This window comes from Aulonocara sp. 'chitande type north' Nkhata Bay, linkage group LG3, assembly GCF_057382095.1.
Source record: "Aulonocara sp. 'chitande type north' Nkhata Bay isolate Kocher_YH1m ecotype deep benthic linkage group LG3, A_spYH_male_GT1.1, whole genome shotgun sequence".
NCBI lineage: Eukaryota > Metazoa > Chordata > Actinopteri > Cichliformes > Cichlidae > Aulonocara > Aulonocara sp. 'chitande type north' Nkhata Bay.
The window spans coordinates 34,372,665-34,396,070 of NC_141346.1; the positions used below are offsets into that span (position 1 = coordinate 34,372,665).

Consider the following 23,406-nt stretch of genomic DNA (forward strand, 5'->3'; position numbering starts at 1 on the left):
CTAATATTAGATTTGCTAAGTTATCAGTCTTTAAAGTAAACATCTCTGTGACCTGTAAGCAGAAATGAATATCAAGACTGAGGGAAGCCTGTTTAAATCCCCTCAATATCGGCCAGGAGGCCACAGGAGGGCTCCCTTTGCAACAAGCTCAAGCTTTCTGTATTTCACCCACTTCAACCAGATGCAGCATCTCAACATCTCAAATTCTGAAGTCACAAACACATTCTTATAGAATGCAGATAAACATGCAAAATAAAGCTGTCTCACTGAGCGTTTTCACACTTTAAAGAACAACTGCATCCTAAATGAACAGGTATAAAAAAGAGAGAGACAGGATTTGTTTTGTGTTTATTTATTTCTAATGTGTTTTATTTTTATTTATTTTTTTTATCTGTCCACAAAGTTATATTAGTCACTACTATGTTAGGTCAGTTTTCCCTCACTGCAATGGCAGTAAACTACACAAGAGCCCAAACCCAGCGTGGTCCCCTCACCTCACAAAAGATTTGTCATATTACAAAAAAAAAGAACAATACCCTTTGAAATGACAAATGTATCCTTTCTGGAGAATTTTCTGATTTACAATCAGGATATAAGGTGCCGTTTTCACATCTATTTGTAAATTACAAGCGAGCAAATTGAAAATTGTGCAAAAAATTCGCTGATTTTTTAACAATTGTTTGGCAAAAAAATTAACTGAAGTCAGACAAACACAAGCAATCTTCTTGGAAACATTTGAATACTTTGTTAAATTGTCAGCTGATTTTGTCTCTATTTCTAATTGTGAATTATTCTAAAAATTGGGAATGCACCTTAAAAATCTGACAATACTCTTAATAGCTATTACAAAATTACAGTTTACAACTATTTAATTAAAAACAGAATTTGTAGTTGCTGCTGATACACAAAACATGATGTAATCTTATTTCTTCAGGGCAATAATCAACTTTGAGAACATTTTTTAAGCAACTAATGAATAAATACCAGACAAGGGTAAATACCACAAGAAAAGAGGGCAGACTCTACTCGGTAACAAGCAGTTTGAACTTAACAGTAAAGTTTAACCGTAACAATATAGACGAGCTAGCTAACACAGGATGTCATACACTCTTTTTGCTTCAATAATCTTTTGGCAAATAAACTGTTACATATTAAACATGTCAATCTGCTCTGATGTCTTAGTATCTCAAGACAAAGGTAGGCCTGTTTGTAGTCTCCTATTTGGCTAAATGTACTTTTAAATTTAGACTAAACAAGTTTAATAGAAGGAAAACCTGTAGCTACCATTAGCATTGCTAGCATGAGTAGTTTTCTTCCCTTGTGTTTACTATGTGTGGTTGTTCAGCACTCTGACAGTGATTATATAAATGACAGAGGACATATACAACCATATTTTTTATTTTCTAGATCAAAACACTGCCCAACAAGATGCCATTGTTGGTTTAAAATATCAAGGCATTACCCAGGGTCAGTTAGTGGATAACGTCTTCCTCAATGCATTAATTATAACTGATTTCACTGAACAGCAGTACTATTTTTTACACAAACTAGGCACATATCTAATGACACAATAGCAGCTTAGCTTTTAGAAGTCTTTTTTTCTCTTTTACACCATATATAGCTTATTTATGTTTTGCAGTCATGTCATTGCTAATAACATGATGGCTAACATGATGTTAACTTGTGTGCTATTTCGGATGTGTGACACTGCAGGGTGACTAAGGCCCCAGACACACAGGTCTAGAGATGAGGCTGTGATCATCTGCCAACCACCAGTTGCTAGCAAAAAATGTTTATTCACTGACTAGTTGGTGAAAGCCTTTATTCCTAGAAAACTGCTACAGTCGCCCACGGTTTACAAGGAACATGTTGACTTATCTGCACACACTTGCCAGCTACTCTCAGAGCAGTAGTAAAACTTTTGCCTTCAAAGCAAAAGCCACATCGTTTAAAATTACTTGGCTTTTACTTTGAAGGTGAACATTCTCTGTTTGTGTTGCAATTTTTTTCAAGGTTTAATGCCACTGAGGAAGCAGTTTGCGAGTGTTTGCAAATAATTCACCAACTTGTGTAGAAACTACAGGCAACCACAACAGTTTGTTAGTGGCCAAAGCAAGAACAACAAAATCTTCCTTATACCACTCTCTTTGAGACCACTTTCAACTCGCAACCTCCAGCAACCACTTGCCAAACAGTCTGGGAACAGTAGCTACCAGTGGTTGTATCACGTCCTATATGCAGACAACTTTCATGCAATGTGTGTATGACGCCATGTAAAAAATTGTGCTACACCTCAATGAAACAGTAGGAAGGTGTTCAAAGTATGAAAAAATAGAAATTGCTAAACATGTTAGGTACACCAATTGTGCATCCTTGGAATGTAATTGTGCATTCATCAGTTTTCAGGTAAGCACATCCTGGTTTCCCTGTTTTCAAGTCACTACAAAGCCGTGCGTGTGTTTGTCTTACTCCTACTAAACTACACCTTCAAAAGAGTAAAATGATTAGCTTAGGTACAAAGATGATTTTTGTTTCTTTGCAATCAATTTGGAAATAATGAGGCCTTGGCTTCATTTTTACATTCAAATCTTTTGTTTCTTTTGAAAACATGCCACAGCTCTGGGACTTTTTGTCATTAGACTTTTATGATGATTGGCAGTCCATTTTATTCCCATCTGCCAGCGGGAGGAGTTGGAGGGACCATTGCTCGGGTTTGTGCTCTCCTTAAAAAAACACAACATCTCTAATGCTATCTGTACAACATTCAACAACACATTTCTCTTGATTTTTTTTTAACCATAATGCTAAAACAATAATACTTATCATTATAAGAGCATTTTTCCATCTCAACGGCATTGAACAAACACCACACAAACTGAAATAAAAATCTAATAAAGGCCTCAATACCAGATAGTACACGTCACCTTCAAGTGGTGCTAGAGATAGACTGTTTACAGAAGAGAGCAGGACATGGAGGGAGAGCAAGCATGACGAGGGGAAAAAGAGAGAGTAAAAGGAAAACGGTGAATTATTTTGTTTCCTCTAGTGTATTTGATTTAGTGTCACATCAGACATGTTTTGGCACCTCATGAGATTAAACACAACGTATATGTGTCTTAGACTTGGGCTTTGGTTTACCAAGGGTTAGTATTATGACCCGAAGTTCTCTAACCCTACTTCTACAACAATTTTTACTTGTCTAAGGGTAGGTAGTTCATTCTTTTAAGAGTCTAGCCATGCTAGAACATAAGGCCTAGTGACCTTGTTTAAGGCCCAATGGGCCTGAAAAAATGGCAAATAATAAAAACAAAAACACAAGAATAGAGGGATCAGGAGGTGAACACAGGAGAAGATGATCAAGAGAATGGGCTGATGTGTTGAAGGGGAATAGGAAAGAGGAAAGAGAGTGTGTCGATATAGGCTAAGTGCTTTTGGTGAGTTTTACAAAATATACCAGGAAGTGCTTGAAACAGAAGGCACGGTGGCATTGACAGTAGTTGTTAAAGGAGACACCACTAAGGGACTTTCACTACAAAACTCATAAGGTGCTCTAAAAAGGGAACTTAATCACATTAATGCACATTAAAGAGTGGTCACAATCATAAATTACCCCATCAATTTGAGTCTTAGCAGATAAATAGAGGCTGTTAACCAGTGTAAGAGAATATTAATGCCTCACATTCATAAATATACCTTCAAACTAGGATAAAGAAATGATTACTGGATGTTTCCACATAAAAAACAAAATGCACTTCATTTTTTTCCTAACCACCAGTTCAGTGGTCGAATATCTGATACACTGACAACCTAGCTGACTGATTTTGCTAATCGATGGGGTAAATCTACTGAAACCACACATTTACACACTTAAAAATGACAACCGAAAGTGACAACTGCCATTGAAAAAACGTTTGGTCTATTGATAAAGTCAAAATGAAAACAACTACTTTGGGAACTCAAAAAAAAACTTGCACAGTGCTCTGTATAGACATTCCAACTAGTCTTAGCTCACAAACATTATAATCAATATCACCTATATTGATAACCTTTTTCTGTAAGCATCTTGAAAGGAAAATAAACAAAAGTCTGCTTTTTTTTTTTTCGTCTTTACAAAAGCTACACATATTCTACTGGGATGCCTATGCGTTTGTTAGTGTTTTAATAATTACTCCTACCATTGTCTTTTCTTTTCTTATTAAAACAAAAAAAAGAAGAAGAAGAGAGGGAAACTACTCATCTAAAACACACCGTAACCCAAGAGTACAGTTTGTTTCTTAGATTTAGTCTTGTCTGGCAGCTAGACTGCTTTCTTTGTCGTTCTCTACCTTGTAAAAAGTTAAAATTTTCCTTTTTTTTGACACAGTCGTAGTCTCTTCAAAACAATGTGTCAGTTGATTGTATTCAGGAGCTCAAGCGTCGCCCCTTCAGCCCTCACACAGACTCTCGCTCTGTGTTCAGTTGGTGCCTTTGCATCCCCAACCAACAACCGCTACCATTGTAAACACTGAATGTTGAACTCTGACCTCCTTTTTAAGCGCTCAGCTTTTGACCTTTCCTCACATTATATGACATACTTTTTTTTGTTCTTTTCAAGCTGAGCCACAAACAGCTACAGTCTGTGTCAAGGACATTACACTATGATGTAGCATTTCTTTTACAACTGAACTATTCACAACACCCTAGAACCACTTTTAACAAATATATTGTACTTAAATCGTTTAAACTGTATATTCAGATAAAATGAACGATCTATCAGAGCCTCGATGGGCAAGGATACCAGAGACTCTCTCGACGACATACATGAACAGGCACTAACTGAAAACAAATGAACAAAAATATTACAAACTTTCTGTTTTTCTTTAGCACAGTCATCAAGAAACACTTTTCTGACAAACAAGGCAGTGATACATACTTGAAGGAAAGCACATGGCCTGTAACGGTTGCCTCATGCCTTAAATTAATAAAGAATAGCTTAGCCGAGGTTTGCAGCTTGAAACTTTTAGACTAAACTTTCCTCCATGTCTGTTTGTTGTAGTTTGAGGAGGAACCTGAAGCTGTTCAGTGGTCAGTCCGTCAGGAGAGCATCTAGTCGCAGCTGGCTCCAGCATGGTCAGTGTTGTAGTCTGGGATTTACCAGTCCATTATAAGTGTGGGATAAATGCACGACTCTAGAATGATGCAGGACTTTGCCCTAGATCTTTCGATTATCAAATTGGAGATCATCGTAAAAATCACCCATCTTTCGGTGAAGTCTGAAAAACAAATAGAAAATGTGGCCGACAAAATCCTGAAAAGATGCGTCCATGCGCTTTCTTTTTACAGGAATTTTACCGTATTTTGTGGTGGACCACAAAGCCAAGGAGACAAATAATGACAGAGGAAATACCATAGCTTTGGCTCTCCTCTTTGTCAAGACTCCTCAGGACTGCCCAGAAATGAAGGTATGACAGGGCAAAACCATAAACAACTTCTCTCTATGTAATACTTTCTGCCCTTTCTTCAATTCTTTGTCAAAATTTGTTGGAAAACAATAAACCCAACATTCCAATTTAAGCGGTGTCATTGAAAACATTTTAATCTCCTCAGACTCTATCCTCCTCCCCTCCAACGTGGTTAGAGCTCAGGGCTGGTGAAAGAGCGAGGGACATCCTCAGGTCTTGGTCTTGTGAATCCTCCAGACTGCTATTCTCCAAATTCTCTTCAAATTCTTCATCTTGTTCATCTCTCTCTTCATCAATTTTGCCCTTGAGTTCAGGAACATCTGTTACATTCTTTGACACTGAGGACATGGAGTTTGGGTGTTCAAGAGCATTACCCAGATGTTCTGCTGTGTGCTCAGAGAGACCATTAAGAGTTTGGGACTGAGTTAAGGACCATTCTCCCATGGAGGCCTGGGACTCGGCCTCACTTACGTGCCTCCATATTGTCAGAGGGTCGAGGTCAGAGGGATCCATCCTTGGCCTTGTGGTCTTTGAGGTTCCATCATCATCCAAGATCACTGAAGAGCTTCTTTTGCGCCTGGACTTACTGGTGTGGTTGACCTGGAGATGCATGGCCATCAGCTCTGCTGATGATGTTCGAAAAGGACAAAACAAACACTCGCTCAGTTTGACCCCTGTTGAACTATCCTCTACGGCATCCTCACCACCTTCCCTTACACTCATACCTCCATCCTCCTCCATCCCTCCAAGACCAGGAGAAGTGCGACGGGACAGATCCAGTGGTTCAAAACCACCCTCCTGAGTTGATGGCACGGGTACTTCCTTGTCACTTGATGCTTGAACCATTCGGCTTGTAGTAAGGGGCTTACGTCGTGACACCTTAGGTGCCTTTGGTGGAGGAGACTCCCTGATCCAGCTTCCTTCCATTCCACCTTGGTAAAGAGCGCCCATTACTCCAGACAGGTACCTGTACTGGGTCTCTAGGTCAACATCCCTTAGAGCTGCTAAGGCCTTTCGATGCTCCCGCTGGTCTGGAAGTCCCAGGAGCCAGGACTGCTGGCTGGGTCGAGAGGCGGGGTTGTCTGTTGGAGCCCGGTTGACCGGGCAGTGGTTGGGTTGAGATCGGCGCTGCTTGACCAATCCAGAGGTTCCAGAGGTCAGACTGTTGATAGTGGAGGTGAGACCAGAGGAGGAGGAATTTGAGGCAGCTGATAAGGCATTGCGTTGCTCCCTGTGGTGCCGCTGGAGATGGTACTTCAGAGAGCCAGATTGAGTACCCGCATAGTCACAGTGGGGGCATTTGTAGGGTCTCTCACCTAGAGAAAACACAATGAAGAAAGTTTATTTATAGAACAGTAAAAATAAAGCTAGAAAAATCTTTTAAAAAACAGTGGGACTCATTAGATGCTCCAAAATGAATGCCCCAAAATGGGTGTTCACTGGGTAAGAAGGAAAAAAAATATTCTGGTGATTTTAAGTATTTTTATATTACAGTTAGTGAAATACCTTTGTGTTAGTATTAATGATATCATATACCAGCTATTTTATGGCATACACAATGTTGATTTCACATACAGGATGTTTTTTTTTTTCTTCAGTAGAAACCTGATGGTACTCACCTTTGACCCTGAAAAACAGTTGCCTCTTATACACACATATACAGTCATGCAAAAAAGAAAGCTTTCACAGGTCCTTGAAGCCACATGATAAACTATAAATACTCTTGAGACTTCCATTGGAATTAAATACTTAAGTAGTACCCAGGTGCTGCTAATCAAATATGCTTGATTAAATGATCATCAGCAAGTCTGAGCATTTCTATGAAAGCAGAATTTTTAGAAGTTTTCTGGTCTGGCAGGTTCAGGAGTGTGTTAATAAAAGGACACAATCTTCCCAGGAGTGGACGTCTCTGCAAATTCCCCCCAATTCGACACTGTCCAACAAACCGCAAAGGACCTAAGAGCTGCATCTCTGACTCTACAGGCCTTAGTTAGCATGTTAAATATTAAAGTTCATGACAGTACAATTACAAAAAGATTGAACAAATATGGCTTATTTGGAAGAGTTACCAGGAGCAAGCCTCTTATTGCTAAGAAACACAAGCATACAAACTGTTGAGCACAGTTGTGAAACAGTGATCATTTGGGCTTGTTTTGCAATCACAGAACCTGGGCGCCTTACAGTCATTGTGTCGACCATTAACTCCTCTGTATACCAAAGTAATCTAGAGTCAAATGTGAGACCATCTGTTTAATAGTCAAAGCTTGTTTCAAACTGGGCCATGCAACATGAGAAAGATCCCAAGCACAGCAGCAAATCTACAACAGAATTGCTGAAAATAAAAATTCAAGGTGCTGCAGTGGCCTAATCAAAGTAAAGATCTCAACCTGACTGAAATGTTGTGGTGGGACCTTAAAAGAGCGGTTCATAAGCCAATAAACGAATCATGTTTTTTCACAGGAAAGCCAGTTTTGCAAATAAAACAAGGTCAGATTGATTTTTTCCAATATCAATATATACTTGTACTTTTTTTATGGCAGCTAAAATTAAATTTCCCTGCAAATAATTCTTATTTTTTTAATCAGTTTTACTCCTATTTACTGAGGACTATCTCATGGGTACACTCTGTGTGAAATGCAGACCTGAGGACAAATTTCAGCAGTCTAAATCGTTTCATGTGTAAAAGATACACAAAAAATGCAATCATTTTTAAAATAGGTTAAAAGTACTTTCACTATGCCACAGCACTTATTGCAAAATCGTAACATTGCAAATAAGTATGGCAAGCAAGTATTTTGCAAAATTGCAGCAAGTATAAGCTGCTCAAAGGTCATTTGAGCAGTTCTGAGTAGGAGGTGCAGTTACATGTTTTAAAGAAAGATGGCAGTATTCCATTACTCATTAAAAATTACACAGCTGGGAAAGATAAAGGGGATGATGTTGAACATTAACATCAGGAAACGTTAAACATATGAAAAACGTAAATGATCTTATTCCCAAGAGTCAAAAAAGAAAAAACTGGTCACATAGGAGGAACGCAGGCACACGTACAGATGCAGGGACAACTTGATTGTGTTGGTGAAACAAACACTAAAGACAGGATAAAACTCTCGATGGGAAACGAGATTCTGAAGAGAGCATTATCATAATTTGATGCATTTGCTTTAATTACTGACCATGTGATAATCACTTGATGGAACAGAGGCAGTAGTGTATGAGAAAATGAGCAGTGCATGATTGGGAAAAATATAAACGCATTGAGATAAGTCCTTTCAGCTATAAAATGAGTAATGATAATGGCAACTCTTAAAAAGACTTCACACTGTGCATTTTTTGGCTGCTGTCTTTATGGGAGGTTCTCCAGTTAGTAGTGATAGGTGGCATCGCAAAAAATGAGAGATGGGTTTTAATTTTGATCAAATACATCACCTGAAGGCAAATAATGAAAAGTGACGATGACTCATGCTGATAAAGGCTTATGAATATGGAACATTAATTAATAGTATGAGTGTGAGTGGTGTTTGAGATTCTAACTTTCATTAAAGTCCAACTAGTTGGTTGTCAGAAATCCTGTACTCAGTTTTTCCTCTTTTTTTTCTTTTTGTCCTAAAAAAGTTTATTAAAATGTTTTTTCTCTTTACAGTATTTAAGATGGATGTTAAAGATTTTTGTTACAGATTCTTGTTTCAAAGACAGCGAATTCTCTGCAATTTTTCATGCATTTAATATGTGCATTATTTAAGATAAGATAAGAAGATTTAGTATTTTTATGTAATTGACAAGAAATAAATGTGTCTATAAAAATAAATAGGTTATTAAAAAAAAACATCAAACCACACCAGTTTCATTTAGCTAAATTTTGCATTATACAAATCGAAATAGAGACATGAGGATTACTGTTTAATTAGTGGAGAAGACATGAAAAGGTTTTCTTTTGTACCGTTTACTGGTAGCGATGTTAGAGGCCAGTAAGAGAAGTGAGCAATTTCCCTTTTTAATCCCTGGAGTGGCTTGATTTTTTCCCCCCAGAAACTACTGTTAATATACGCTCAACCAAGGCACTTAAGCTGGAGTTGCTCCGGTGGAGCAGCTCAGTTGCCTGCAGTAGAGGGCTATGATTAGTGCTGGCCAGGCCTCTGGGGTAAAATCTTTTAAAAAAAGAAAAAGAAAAAAACTGTAGTTCTAGAAAAGCAACGATGCTCAATGCAACCTTTCCAGGGATTTATAAAGGTTAAAAAAGTAAACATGGTTTGTTAAACTCACAGCAGTATCTCACCTGTGTGAACTCTGAGGTGCACTTTGAGATGGTGTGAAGAGCGAAAGGCTTTGCCACAGTAGGGGCAGTCTTTTATCCCTCTGCCACGCACTCGCTCCCTGGTGGGAACTGAAGGTATGGAGGAGACTGTCGTCAGCCCATTTTCTCCTGCAAGTAGGGAAGAAGAGAAAAAAGTGGAAAATGTAAAGATAGCAGCTAAGATTCTAATGACAATAGAAAGTTGAAGTTGAAAAACAATGTATTCTTATATGATAGCAAACAAACACAAACCAAAGAACTAGAAAAAACACTCATGTCACACCTTTGAAGCTTGAGATGACAGAGTGAAACCCTGCAGCCCCTCCAGCTTGTTGTGATCCACCACCCATCAATTTTGATTCCTGTCTCAGTTCTGCCATTTGTTGGGATCCACCGCTGTGTAGCTGGGATTCTTGTCTCACTTCACTGCTGCCTCCTCTTCCCAGCCCCACTCCTCTATGATGACTGCTCCCTTCCTCTTCGCTGCCACCTCCTTTCTGGGGCCTCTGAGTGTGAACTCGAGCATGAACTACCACCTGCTGTAGACTGCGGAACAGCTTTCCACAATCTGGGCATTCCCATGGCCCTCCTGGTCCTCCGGTCTCTTCTCTAGGATCCAGGCCTCCAAGGTAGGCTCTGACTTGGTCGACCTCTGTAATCACTGAACTCCGCCCCGGGCCTCGTTGCCCTTGCTGCTGGCCTCGCTGATGAGGCCTTTGTTGCTGAGCTACCGCCAAGCTGCGAGCCACCAGCTGCCACCAAGTTGCCTGATCTCCTCCTTCTGAAACTGTTGCTGGAGTTTCCCCGGTTCCCCCTGCTCTAGTCGTTCCCCCTCCTCTTCCCGAGTCTGCTCCCCCTGCAGTACCACTGCCACCACCGTTTCCCATCTCTGCTACTTGAGCCACTGCTTGAAGTCTCTCCATGCAGCTAGCCCCACTGCCATCACTAGGCAAACCGAGATAGCCCAGGATGGCTGACTTACTCAAACCCATCCCAATTCTGCCTCCAGTTTCTCTCTCTGGTCTTCCCTGACCTCCTCTGGCACCACCTCCTCGCTGAGTCAGAAGGAGACTGGAGTAGAGGGCGTTGAGGGAGCTTTTAGACTGCTGCTCAGCACTTCCTGGTCCCCCAGGGTTTCCCAGTCCAGCCTTGAGGCCAAGTTTGTTGAGATGAACTTTCATGTGATTTTTTAGGAACCAAGGCTCCTTGAAGCCACGGCCACATACCTGACACTTATGGTCCAATGAGTCCTTGTGCTTTCGCATGTGTCCCTTCAGAAACCATGACTGCGTAAATCGCTGTCCACAAGTGTCACAGCGAAATGCTGGCAGTGGAGAGGACCCGCCCACTGCAGCAACTGATGTCAGCTGTGGGTTGCTCGGGGTTGGGGCTGGCGTGTGGGTTGGCGTGGGTACTGGGGTGTCGGGGGTTGCGATGATGGGCCTCGAACTGTAAGCTGGTGGAAGAGCAGGTACATCGGGAGAAGGGTGGCACTCCTGTAAGTGGGATGCCAGGCTTTCTTCTTGGCTGGCAGAATAGGGACAAAGAGTGCATTTGTATGGATTGTGGAGAATGCGTACATGCCGCGCCAACTCTGAAGCTGTTCGGAATTTTCCTTTGCAGGCATGGCAGCGAAATGTAGGCGTGATGGAAGCAGATACGCCCTCCCCGGTGGCTGAAGAATAGGGAGAGGTCACGGACACAGGGTCCTCTGTCAGCGGAGGGGTCAAGGGTGTGCTGTCATCCAGTAAAAAACTGGGGTTCTGGTCTGTCTGTAGTCCATCATCAAGACCTTTGACCTCACCATTGACTTCATCGTCTTCTGTGAGATGCTGGATGAGAGCCCCAGGCAGTAAACGCTGGTTTGGGTGACTTCTGTGATTCGGAATTAGGTCTTTGTGGTTCTGCTGGATTTTGAGGTGCTGCTTTAGTGGAGCTGAAGGGAGCCCAGTCCTATACAGAGCTGAAGCTCGCCGGTCTCTGTCCAGACTGTGAGCTCGTGCATGAAGAGACAAAATACTTTGGAATCTGAATCTCTTTCCACATACATGACAGGGATACCTGAGTGCAGGCCCCGAGGAGGCCCCTCCAACTCCAGGTGTGGCCCTGGTAACAGTATCCTTCTGGAACAGCTGGAGGTCTAGTTCATCACTACAGTTCCCACTCTGTCCTGAAGACAGGGCCAGCTCCAGGGCACCACACCCGAGTAATGGTGCTGATGGTGTATCTGGCGGAGAGGAGTCCAAACAGGGGCTGCATCCAGCTTCTTGTCCCCCTCCTCCTGGGAACAAAGCCACTGCCGGCGTTGGGGATGGAGGTACTCCATCCAGCCCTTCCTCATCATCTTCTTCATCAACATCATGGTGATTGCTGTTATTACCCTCGTGGAGGGGGAACGGAGAGAGGGGGAAATAAGGCGCAGTGTCCGGGCTCTGGGGGGAAGGTTCGGAGCTGTGAATGGGCAAGACAACAGGGCTATCGGGGAGAGAGAGCTGAGTGTGAGGAGAGGAGGTCTGGGGGCTGTGGTCTAGAGACGGCAGCGTTGGGGGCGACTGGGTCTGCTCACAAGAAAGAGACAACACACACTCCGGTGGAGAATCCATCCTCTATCAGAAAAAACACAAAGAGAGGGAGAGAGACAGATAATGAGCGGCAACCAGCGACTTAAGAAGGAGTTAAAAGTTAAAAACCTCAAGAAAAGGTTAAATTTGCATGTTGTGCATAATTAGCTTTTATAGCACAACCTTGGCCAGATTTTAAAAACTGCACAAACTTCGAGGGTATGAGTCTTTATATGTTGATGCATGCGCATATAAGAAAATAGAAAAAAGTCCTACCAGCATTGTGTGTGATGTTATGCCATTCTTTAGTGTCTCTGCTGAGGGGGGACACAGTCCTGTGGCAGTCTCCTCTTGTAATTGTCTGAGGACAAAAACAAGCATAGAAAGCTCAGAAAATTATTTGCAACCAAAAATCTAACAATTACTGCACTTGAAGTTGTTCCCACCCTTTTTTTTAAAAGCATGTTAAGACAATTATCTAACTAAAGACTTTAGGTAAATTAGGAATAATAGTATCAGTGTAATGCTTTTGAAATATCCAGCGATGAACTGCAGGTAGCAGAGTTTAGCCGAACAGGATTAAAAGCTATTTACACTAAGACCCTTTGAACAGATTTCACCCTAAATTCTGATTGCAAAGCACCAAATGCACACTCAACAATACATTTTAATGCACGTGCATGTTTACTACGAAGAAAATCTGTATTTGATCGTCACTTGCTCCTCAGCCTGCGTTGGTGTGCGCATTGAATGTGTAACAGGTGTGCACCTGTTCTGCCTCCTGCATGTGTTCAGCGTACATGCTGGCATACTGTTAGCACATATGGGATGATTATCTGAAGTGTGAACGTGCATTGGTGTGTGTGTGTGTTTAGGAGTTAAGGGCACCACCACAGGACACGGACTGTCCCAAACAGGATGGGCGCGCAATGTTTTGACTTCCCCACACACCCTTCCTGAACAGTCATACAGTAGCAGCTTTTTTTGCTTAAATCAGGCCCGGACGCACTCACACTCACAAACAAACACACACACTCACATATGGTATGCATGCACCTAGCCAGAACAATAAATCTGCTGTTTGGGTGTGGTGGCATTCACCCATACATTGCTTAGTCATGCTTAATTGTTGAAGTCATTTATATATGTGAGCTTATTCTGCTGCTGCCGCCGCTGCTGCTGTTGTCTCGACTGTACTGCGACTGTCACCCCAGATAACAGAGTCAGCTGAAACGTGAAGTGTGATACTGCGCATTGAACACGCACAAGCATTTTGGCAGGGCACGCTCACACGCCCAAATATTTTGAGAGCGCAGCACTTCGCCTCACTTCCACCGAATTTGTGTGCGCCGTGGCTGGTTTTTGTCCATCATTTTTGCAGGAGTTGAGCACCCACAACACAACAAAAAGGTCATAAATCACTGTGGCAAAAACAATGGAACATCTGTGCTCGCAGGTGTGTCACCCACATTTTTGTTCACATGGCGGTATGGTCACATATGTGTTTATATGGATTTGAGTATTTGTGTGTGTGTGTGTGTGTGAGTGTGTGTGTGAGTGAGAGTTACTGAGGCTTGATGACAAAGAGATTCTCATGTAGCCAGTTGACATTTTAGCTCAGCTATGACTCACAGGGATATCACACCATATCAATCACATAAACACACACACTTACACACACACACTCTCTTACACAGACACAGACAGTCCTTTCTTAATCCACCATTATTGTTCTTTCTCTCACCATATTCCTCTCCCTTCTGTCTTTCTTTCTCTCCCTGATTCATACTTCTTCCCATCCCCCTCTCATTCTCTCGTTCCCTCCCTCCCTCCCTCCCTCCGTCTATTATTCACTAATTTTCTTTCATTCTCTCCCTCTCCCCTCTCTCTCTCTCCTCTCTTTTTTCTCTCCTGCAGTGTTGCCAGTTGGCAGAGTGCCAAGGAATGCTGATATCAGCTGGTAGATTGGGCCCTGCCAACATGGCGAAGAGCAAAGAAAAAAAAATGAGAAAGGAGGCAGACAGAGAGAAAGAAAGAGGGAGACACAGACAAATAGACAGAGCAGTTACAAACTGGGCAGCATTAAAAAAAAAGAAACAGTCTCAGAAGCCATGTGAACGAAAATGATTTAATTTGATTGGCAACATGGTGTTGAGGGTAAAAGCAAAGAAACCAAAAAAAGAGAAAGCGACATGCTAGAACAGAGAATAGCAGAGAAATCAGAGTAGTGATAGTGGCAGGCTGGGGCATAACATGAAGAGAGAGCAACATTTAAAAACCATTTTGAAAGTCAACACAGAAATACACATGCAGACAGAGAGGGGGGGGGGGGGGGGTGCAGAAAGGGAGAAGGAATAAAAAGCAGGAAAAAGAGGGAGAGAGAGCGGCTATCTAAATGTATCTGCTGCAGTATTAAGTCTGATGGCATTATCATATGAATATCACCATCACAATGCATTGTTCCACCGTGACGGTGGCTGTCGCCAACCACCGGCCCTGTCATGCCAATAAAGAAAATTTGGATAGATTGAGAGAGGGAGATAAGGTGCAGCAGAGGATGCATGGGAAAAGGGGGCTGGGGGTGACTCGGGGAGAGGGTGGAGTGGGGAAGAAATCATGCTGGAATCAGGTGGGGGAGAAACACATAAAAAGCAGGTGTAAATTAAGCAAGAAGCGCACCGAAGACGACATTCTCACATCATCCACAAATGCTGCTCATTCCCAGTGTGTCCACACACACACACACACACACGGCGAGCTATAAAATGGATTGGGGTAGGTACTCAAAGCAAGGGTGAGAGCAGCGTACAAAAATGTGACACCTACGTGTGTGTGTGGTGGGTGTTTTTAGTTTTGTGAGGGGAGGGGTAATAATCTGATTTTAAATGTGCGTCATGGCAATGAATATTTAATATTAGGTAATGTGATCCACGTAGGAGATTCACAATGATATTACAGACCAGCAAGTGGCCCACTTGCAAACCAGAAAATGGGGTCTCACCCAATCTTAAATCTTCACTCTTATCAAAATACAAGAGAAAGTGATGGATTTTCTTGAAACTTTCATTCAAACCACATGAACAACACGGGTTGTTGGCTATACACAATAATACATACTCATTTTAAACTGGGCGCCTGCTTAGTGGGCTGCCCACTGCTTCACTGAGTGAATGGGTCAAATGCAGAGAAAAACAAGTAATTTCCCCATGGGGATCAATAAAGTATCCATTATTATTATTATTATTATTATTATTATTATTATTATTATTATTAATACTGCAGCCCACCTGCAGTACCTTTGCAGCCCAACAGGGGGCCCTGGCCCATACTTTGGGAATCAGTGCTATAGACTTTACAAAACAACTTTCTGGTTTGCTTTAGATAAACACAAAAACTGTATATAAACAATGGTCTGGAGCCATGAGTGTAGCATAATTTTTGCCTTTTACACTAGCACCTCAACTAGACTACTCAACGAGGTTTTGGTCGTTTTCTATTACCACCTCAATGTGGGCGGGGTCGTTATAGCAAGGCAGCCCAAAAGTCCAGTGACGCTGTTTGCCTGCAATCCAAAGACAACACAACAATGGAGGTCGAGGCGATGGTACACCTGCTTCACGCACTTTGGCTTTTTGTCAGACTCAGGGTAAAAGAAAGAGCCAAGTAGGTGTGAGGCCATTGCCCAGCAGCCGTTGCCGGGTTTGAGTCTTGCGAAAGAGTTGCTCTCATGACTCCCTCAGTGACCTCATTTGTGGGCCAATCAGTGGCATGCGATCTTCTGACATCACTTTTTCAACTTGACTCAGGTCACTTGGAAAACAGTCAGAGTAAACGCTAATAAACTGCAGAGTACCCATAACTACCACCTAATGAAAAAACCCTAAAAACCAAGTTGAGTTTAGCTGAGCAGGTACTAGTGGAAAAGAGGCTTAATAGCCACTGTAGACATACATGCTAGCAGCTTGTCAATCACAGGATAGCCACACATTTAATCAGGCCCTGATTTATCGCCTAAATGTGATCACAATTTACAAAATAGACATCATGACATCATCATTAAAAAGCGAACCGCTGAGACCCTAAATTGCTCAGGAAAGCGTTTGCTGAGATCACAAATGGAGTGAAACGCAGGGTTTCTGAGCAACCTGGTTTCCTGTCGCAGCCACGGCCTGCGGGCCGTTACAAAGACTCCACGTAAAACGCACTTAAGCATTTGTTCCACTTCTCAGGCCCAGAGCTATAGTTGACTGCTGATATGCAACACATAATGGATTTTCCCATCCCTTCGATACAAACTGGATTTTCCTGCACTTTCACTGGCTTTTCCTATTTTTTCCCTTTCTTTTTTCCCCTGATCCTGAAATTTGCAGTGCATGAGCAGGAGTGTAATGACACAGTAATTCGCAAGATGACACCAGCTTTAAAGCGTCCCAAAGTTGACATTCCAGCAATTGAAATGCAGCTTTGTGGGTCCTGAATTGCCTTGACTGGAAATGAGGTTTTTTTAATCATCAGGGTCACTATGTTTTGTTTTGTTTTTTTTAAACTGCACTGTTTAAATACTGATAACTACTCCTTGACTCAGATCACAAGGAGTGCATAACGATATGGCTGAATCATACGTTACATACCTGGTAAATACTAGCTGAGGGAAATTTGCACAATATGTTCAGACAAGTTTTTTGTTTTTTTTTCTTTTAGCTGGGGGTGGGGATCGGGGGTGTCACTGTGTAAATATCCACCGAAGTGGCAGAGTTTTATTGTGAAGGCAGTCAGTGCAGGTTTGCACATGCACATGAGAGATACATGTTGTAATTGTAAATATATATCAGGGTGTGAACACCTTTCACCTAGTGTTCATAATGGTAACCGTGTGTGTGGGATAGAAGTGTTATACAGCTTCATAATAAATAGTGTTAATGTATCATAGGTTGTATATAAGAAGGGTTTGTGTATTGTGATTTGTAGCCTCATGAAGCTAAACAGTACTTTGAATGCCTCGTCACAGTTTGTGTAATTAAGCCTGACTTACAATGATCCCTTCATTCATTTCCTATCAGTCTGTGGAGGTAAATGTCAAAAGATTTAGAATAAATCTGAGTGTATGCTCTGCTCTCCTTGACCCCTTGTGACCCCTTGGGGATCTCGCTCTCAGTTTGGGAACCAGTGATCTATAGAAACAGCGACCTTTGTGTTGTTTGAAAATTAAGTCCTCCTCCACGTACCTAAAAATAGACATCTTCAAGGTCTCAGGCACCGGCCTTAAGGCATAAAGTAAGGACTGTGCTCGTAGTCTGTGTGTATTTCTGTGAATCCCTACAAGTGCATCTTTCTTCCCGCTGCATTACTTGCACTCTCGTGTGATGAAGCCAGCGCGAGGTGAGGTGTCCTTTGGGGATAAGTGGGTGTATGAGAGACTGACCACAAGGAAGGGGGGAAAAAAACAAAGTGTGTGAAAAAGAGAAGATGAGAGCGAGAGGAAGTGAGGGGAGCCCGCTCCCTGTGCGGTACAGTATAATTTGGCCCTGTGGTTTTTATCGCGTGGTCACGTGGCGAACTTCCCCACAGCCGGTATTCATTTCCTTTACTTCACCTTTCCCTGAACCACCACTACCACCTCCTCCCTCCCCACCGCCGGCTTCGCTTCAACTTTGCCTGCCTCGCACTCTCGCTCTTCCCTCATCTTCAGCTTCAACAATGATAAGGGTGAACATCTCCCGCGCAGTCTCCGCCACCGACCGTTAAAGATGAGTGTTGCAGATTGCTTATACGGGGAAAAATGCTACTTCATGTGTATCGTTTTGATCGCAGAACGCAAGTGAAACGGCGATCTAATGGCTCGCATCTGTTACGCCGTTGACCTTATTCGAAAGGTACTTTAGCGGAGTTGAAGAAAAAGTTACATTAAAAGGAAGCGTCCCAACTTTTACCGTCTTTCATCTGCGCAAAGTCCAGCTTGAGCCAGCATTTCCTGCCTCACTGATGTGTTTTATGTTCCACTTCTCACAACCTTACTCCTTTTTGCTTCTTCCTGTCTAACCTCTCCTCCTCTAATGCACCATCCCCTCTCGAGCTCCTGCTTCTCCTCTTTTTGAATGAATTACTCCTCTAGCGAGAGAACACGAGCTGATGCTCGAACTTGGAGGCAACGTTGCAGTGCCAGACCCGAGCGGGCGAATCCCGAACACCGGAAAGCATCTCGGCAGAGAAAAAAAAGAGTCTCACTCCAACTCATACAGGCCGCGCCGTTCCTAAAACCAGTGAGTGGAGGGGGAAGGGGGGTGCTGAATGACTCGTCTGACTCGGGATTACGAGACTGATGCTTTAAAAGAAGAATTGGTTGGAGCATGTGTGTGGTTGTACGCATTCTTCCTAAAAGGCTTATGTGTGCACACCGAGGATCAGTTGCTAGGTTGGAGACAATCCTGTAGGTGAAACAAACATCCACCTGATCAATTTTCTCCCTACTGTCTGGGAAAAGGTTCAGAAACCTTTCTTCCATGAATGACGCCCCTTCCACTTTAGTGTCCTTAAGCAACACACTACTTTCGACCCCCTCAGGGATGCTCACCACTCACTGTGACCTCCCTGGGGTATTTATGTATATATATCAGATACCTAAAACAGCTTTAGTGTGGGGGGGAAAAGGGTAAGTGTATAATAGTAATGGCTTCATTCTTTCTTCACCCTGGGGAAATTTGCAGAGCATGTGTTCTCTTTCTTAGGAACATCTTGTTTGAAACACACTCTGTTGCACTATATTTTATAAAGACACATATAAATGGGAGGTGCCAGTACTTAAATCAACACATCCTGGTGTAATTCTGGGTGACTGATTGCACTCAAGGGCTCCCTGACTCTATGTATAGGCTGGAATGTAACATTTTATTTCTATTTTTTTTGCAGGGGATTTGAGCTGAAGAGTGAGGATGCACTCCAACAATGACTTTATGTCTTCTTCCCCACAGTCGCCGAGTACTTGCTCACTGGGGACTGTGGGGTTCTCTCTCTATTGCACAGTCTTCAGGTTACAGTATAAAGTGCTTTGATGCGGTGTCCAGAATGTTTTCAGACTAAATTGAGGCCAAAATAGTTCACACTTTCAGTTTTTCATCTGGGAAGGCATCTGTTGTGCTGATCTCAGCAGGTCAAATGAAATGCAACCAAAAAACACAAAAAGAGTTGTATTGTAACTTTAAAAAAGATTTGAGGGAGAAATTCAAATACTGCTTGCTTTCATAACATCGCACACCTTGCTGAAAAGCGCAGTCACGGGACTGCCACTAATGGAAAGTTGGAAAAATGTTTTGCTTATCAAATTGTCGTGTTTGATTTTTTTGTTTTTTATTCAGACCGTCTACCTGTACGCCTCTGCTGCAAACGCTGATTTCAGAGCTGGTCTTCCAAACTAAATGCGAGCGACAAAAAGTGGCAGACTATTTAAGTAAGACCCTAATGCTCTAAATACACTCTAATCCCGAGCAGCCTAGCAGAACTCTCAACAGTCTCAAAATGTCACAATGCAGTAGATTCTCCCTAACTGAGGGCAAGCAGGTGCCTCTCCCGCAGCGCACTAATGACCCAATTATATCAATCAGAAGCCTTGATTGGTGCTACACTCCTTTCCCTTTTACTCTCTCTCCCTCTGTCTCATTCTCCCCTCACATACAATCTCTTTCCCAAGAGCCACCTGGATGGGGTGGATGTGCCCCTTCAAGTACAGTACAGTATGTACAAAGATGGGAAGTAGGCGGCATTGAGGGTGACAGAGGAGGTGGAGGAGGAGGTGGATACTATTTGGACACAACAAGCAGACAGAGGTTTGAATGAAGCAAAAACCATTAGAGCCTTTTTAACATGGGGCCAGTGTTTTATATTCATTAGTACAGCTGGTTGCAGATGAGTATCTGCCAAGGGTTTGACATGAAATCAACGCCTTATATCTAATGGCAAACAACCTGTAGAGAGGCAGGGGAGGCTTTTTTTTACTAACAGAATAATAATAAAAAAAAAACAATGCTTGCGTTATTAGTTTTTGATCAAGCCCGGATAAGGAAAAGTAGCGTCTTGTTGCCAAAAGTCACTCTTGCAGGCGATGATCCAAAGAAAAACAGGGATTTGGAGTGAAGTCATTTCTTTTCTAATTGTCTCAGCTTTCTTTTCTTTTTTTCTTTTTCGTAGAGGGATTATGAAAGTTAATGTGCATAAACCCGTCTTGAAAAATGCCAAACCCTCCAAAAACATGCCTCATTTTAGGACACGCAAGCAATGTCAACCTACTTCCACTGTGCACAGGCTCTCAAGAGTGTGACATTTTGGGTAGATATGAAAAAAAAAAATAGGGCATTTCAGGATCCCTAAACATATTCCATTGGATATAGAAGAAGGCGACGGGAGTGTCTTTGGTCAACCCAGATGACACGTCTGCGCCTTATCTCAAGAGGAATTTCCTCCTCGCCCCTGTGATGTGCGTCAATAACGTGCAACCATTTTCAGTACGCTCCTTTCCCCCCTCTCTCTTCTCTCTCGCGGCCATCTCAATTAGAGGCACATTAATGAAATAAATAACCATCAACAAACAATGCACTAATAAACACCCCCTCACACACACTAAAAATCAAATTAACCCTGCCCGCAGATGGTGTCCGCGCACAATCCCGCTTCCAAATAGAAACAAGAACAACAACCAAAAGAAAAAATGCGATTAAAAATCATGAACACGGGGGATGCAGGGTAGTCGGAGAAGTCGGAGGGTGGCGTGTGTGTGTCATGTCAGCCTATCTATCGCTCTCTCTCCCCTGCTCCATTTTGTTCCTAAATTTTCTATACAAAAGATTAAGGGAGGGGAAAAAGACGAGTGAGCGAGCAAGGAGAGGACGGGAGGGGGGAAAAGTGCCATCATGGATTTCATCTTGAATCCCTCTCTGCCAATCTACCACCGACATCAGTGCCCCCCTCACCCCCCTCAAAAAAAAGAGCCATCGTGTCCAAAAACGCACATTTTTGGACGAAAACCGGTAACTTATCTTTACTGAACACAATCTGGCAACACGCGTTTTGCACGCACACGGCCCCAACATTGCATGTATTGCCACACTTGCTATGCTACTTTCTGAGCGCTGAGGTAACGTTAGGACAACTAAACGGGTTGTAGTAAACATTGTAGTAAAAGGTGGCCGAAAGTATAAGGTTTATAAAGCACCGTTAAACAGTCTTTTCTCTTTTTTTGCGCGTATCCCACACGAAAAGTGGCGGTGCTTATCTCGGAAACAACGCACAACACAATGCCTAATGTGTGTCCAACAAAAGAATTAGTCAAGCTAATCGCATCTACCTACAAATTACGCTTTGTAAATCAACTTGCTAACATGCAAAAATCCACTTTTACGCTTGGACAATATGTCCGCGGCTTATCGAAATTCTCCGTTACGCACAGAGAACTTGGCTCTTCTTTAAAAAAAAATACACATATATAATAAATAATAAAAATATAACCTACTTAAAAAAGAAGAAGAAGAAGACGCCGTTCTTTTTCAGAGAGGTTAAAGAAGAGCTGCCAAATTACCAAACTGCTCGCGCGGATAAAAACAAAAATTAAGAGCTAGCTTGCACAACTACTTAGCTGAAGTTGTGTCCAATTTTTAAACAAAAATAAACCTCCGAGTGACTTTTCGTGCACTTGCGAGCATTTTTAAGTCGCATTTCATCTCGTGCTGACTGTTCGAGTCGACTTGGTTTAACTGTTACACCGAGTATTTCCTCAGTTATGAGGGAAAACAGTGCATTTCTCAGCTTTTTTTCTTTTCTTTTTTTTTTGTCATGTCACGGCTTAGAAGCGGAGCTCCGACTGCTACATGCTTGTCGACCACGCGCGCACATACACCGGCTTACATACATGACACACACGTAAAGTGGTCCGGAGCGCGCGGTTACATGTATACATACATACATACATACATACATGCATGCCTCGTGCCAATCACTCACATGCGAGCACGCGCACACACACACACAGCCAAAGCTGCCAATGAAATAAATAAATAAATAAATGTGAAAAAGCGGAGTGAAATAAAACACATCAACAACTATGTTGGCCATTATCCCGCGTGTTGCCCGTGACAGAAGAAGAAGAAGAAGAGAGAAAAAAGAGGCAACAACAGTCGCAGTAAATTAAACAATTTTGGAAATGTTTCGTCGCCGGTGTTTCGTGCCAGCACGCATAAAAGTGCATATATGTAAACATAGTGGTAAATAAAATGTAAGAAGATAAATGAAGACAGGATATATGTTGAAAGTAAAGACTCAGTGTACTTACGGGAGAGGCGGCGAGGAGATTAATGACACGACACGTCATGATTACGTTTCACTTGAATTAAATACATTACGAGTTGGGAAAAAAATGGAAATCAGGGTTGTATACAAGCATACGCCGTTTCCCCCTCCCTCCGTTTGGTCACCCTCTTCTCTCTCTCTCTCTCTCTCACACACACACACACACACACACTATCTCTCTCCTCCTCCTTCTCCTCCTCCTCCTCCATCTCCCTTTTCTTTTCCTTCTCCCCTTCTCTCCTTTCTTCTTGCATTTTTGCCCATTTATTACACAGGAGTGAGTGAATGGGGGGGAGTGGTGGGGGGAGCATAGGAGAAGTGGGAGGGAGAGTGATGTAGGTTGGAAATGTTAATTATAATCTCAGCACGGGCACCATTTTACAACGCTGTCATCTCTTCACATTTGTATCCTAAATATGGCATCTGGGGTGGCGGGTAGCTGACAGTTAAGAGACATTTTTTTGGGGTGGCAGGAGAAGAAGGAGAAGAAGAAGAAAGTTTCACACCAACAGAAGTGAGATAAAAGTGATGACAGAGGCAAGAGGCAGCTAAAATGTTGTGGTGAGCCACCCCGGAAGCACATGGCCGCTATGAGGATGGGAAGAAACAAAGTGCACAAATTTCGATGTGTTGAGGAAGAGGAGGGGTTCCCAACATGAGGCTGGGTGACCAATAGGAGTCGCCCAGGGGTTTTCCAAAAGGTCCCAAACGAAAGTGTAGAGGTAAAGAGAAAGTGATGATAAAAGTACAGAATGAGTTTTAAAAAACTAAAAATGTT

General features: G+C 42.5%; 1 protein-coding gene across 1 annotated transcript; it reads right to left on the reverse strand.

The window, feature by feature from the left end:
• Positions 1–40: 40 nt before the first annotated feature.
• Positions 41–22,792, reverse strand: znf219 (zinc finger protein 219). The gene is made up of 5 exons (XM_086277631.1): positions 22,612–22,792; positions 12,573–12,657; positions 10,019–12,341; positions 9,718–9,864; positions 41–6,757 (listed from the first exon to the last, which is right to left on the reverse strand). The coding sequence occupies exons 2-5, from the start codon at positions 12,576–12,578 to the stop codon at positions 5,583–5,585; spliced, it is 3,651 nt and encodes a 1,216-aa protein (XP_086133757.1). The 5' UTR covers positions 12,579–12,657; positions 22,612–22,792; the 3' UTR covers positions 41–5,582.
• Between the last annotated feature and the right edge of the window lie 614 nt (positions 22,793–23,406).

Coding starts and splice junctions, on each gene's coding strand:
- znf219 (XM_086277631.1), bottom strand. Junction 9,865..10,018: donor TGTCATCTCAAGCTTCAAAG/GTGTGACATGAG, acceptor CCCTACTTGCAG/GAGAAAATGGGCTGACGACA. Junction 6,758..9,717: donor GCACCTCAGAGTTCACACAG/GTGAGATACTGC, acceptor TGTTTTCTCTAG/GTGAGAGACCCTACAAATGC.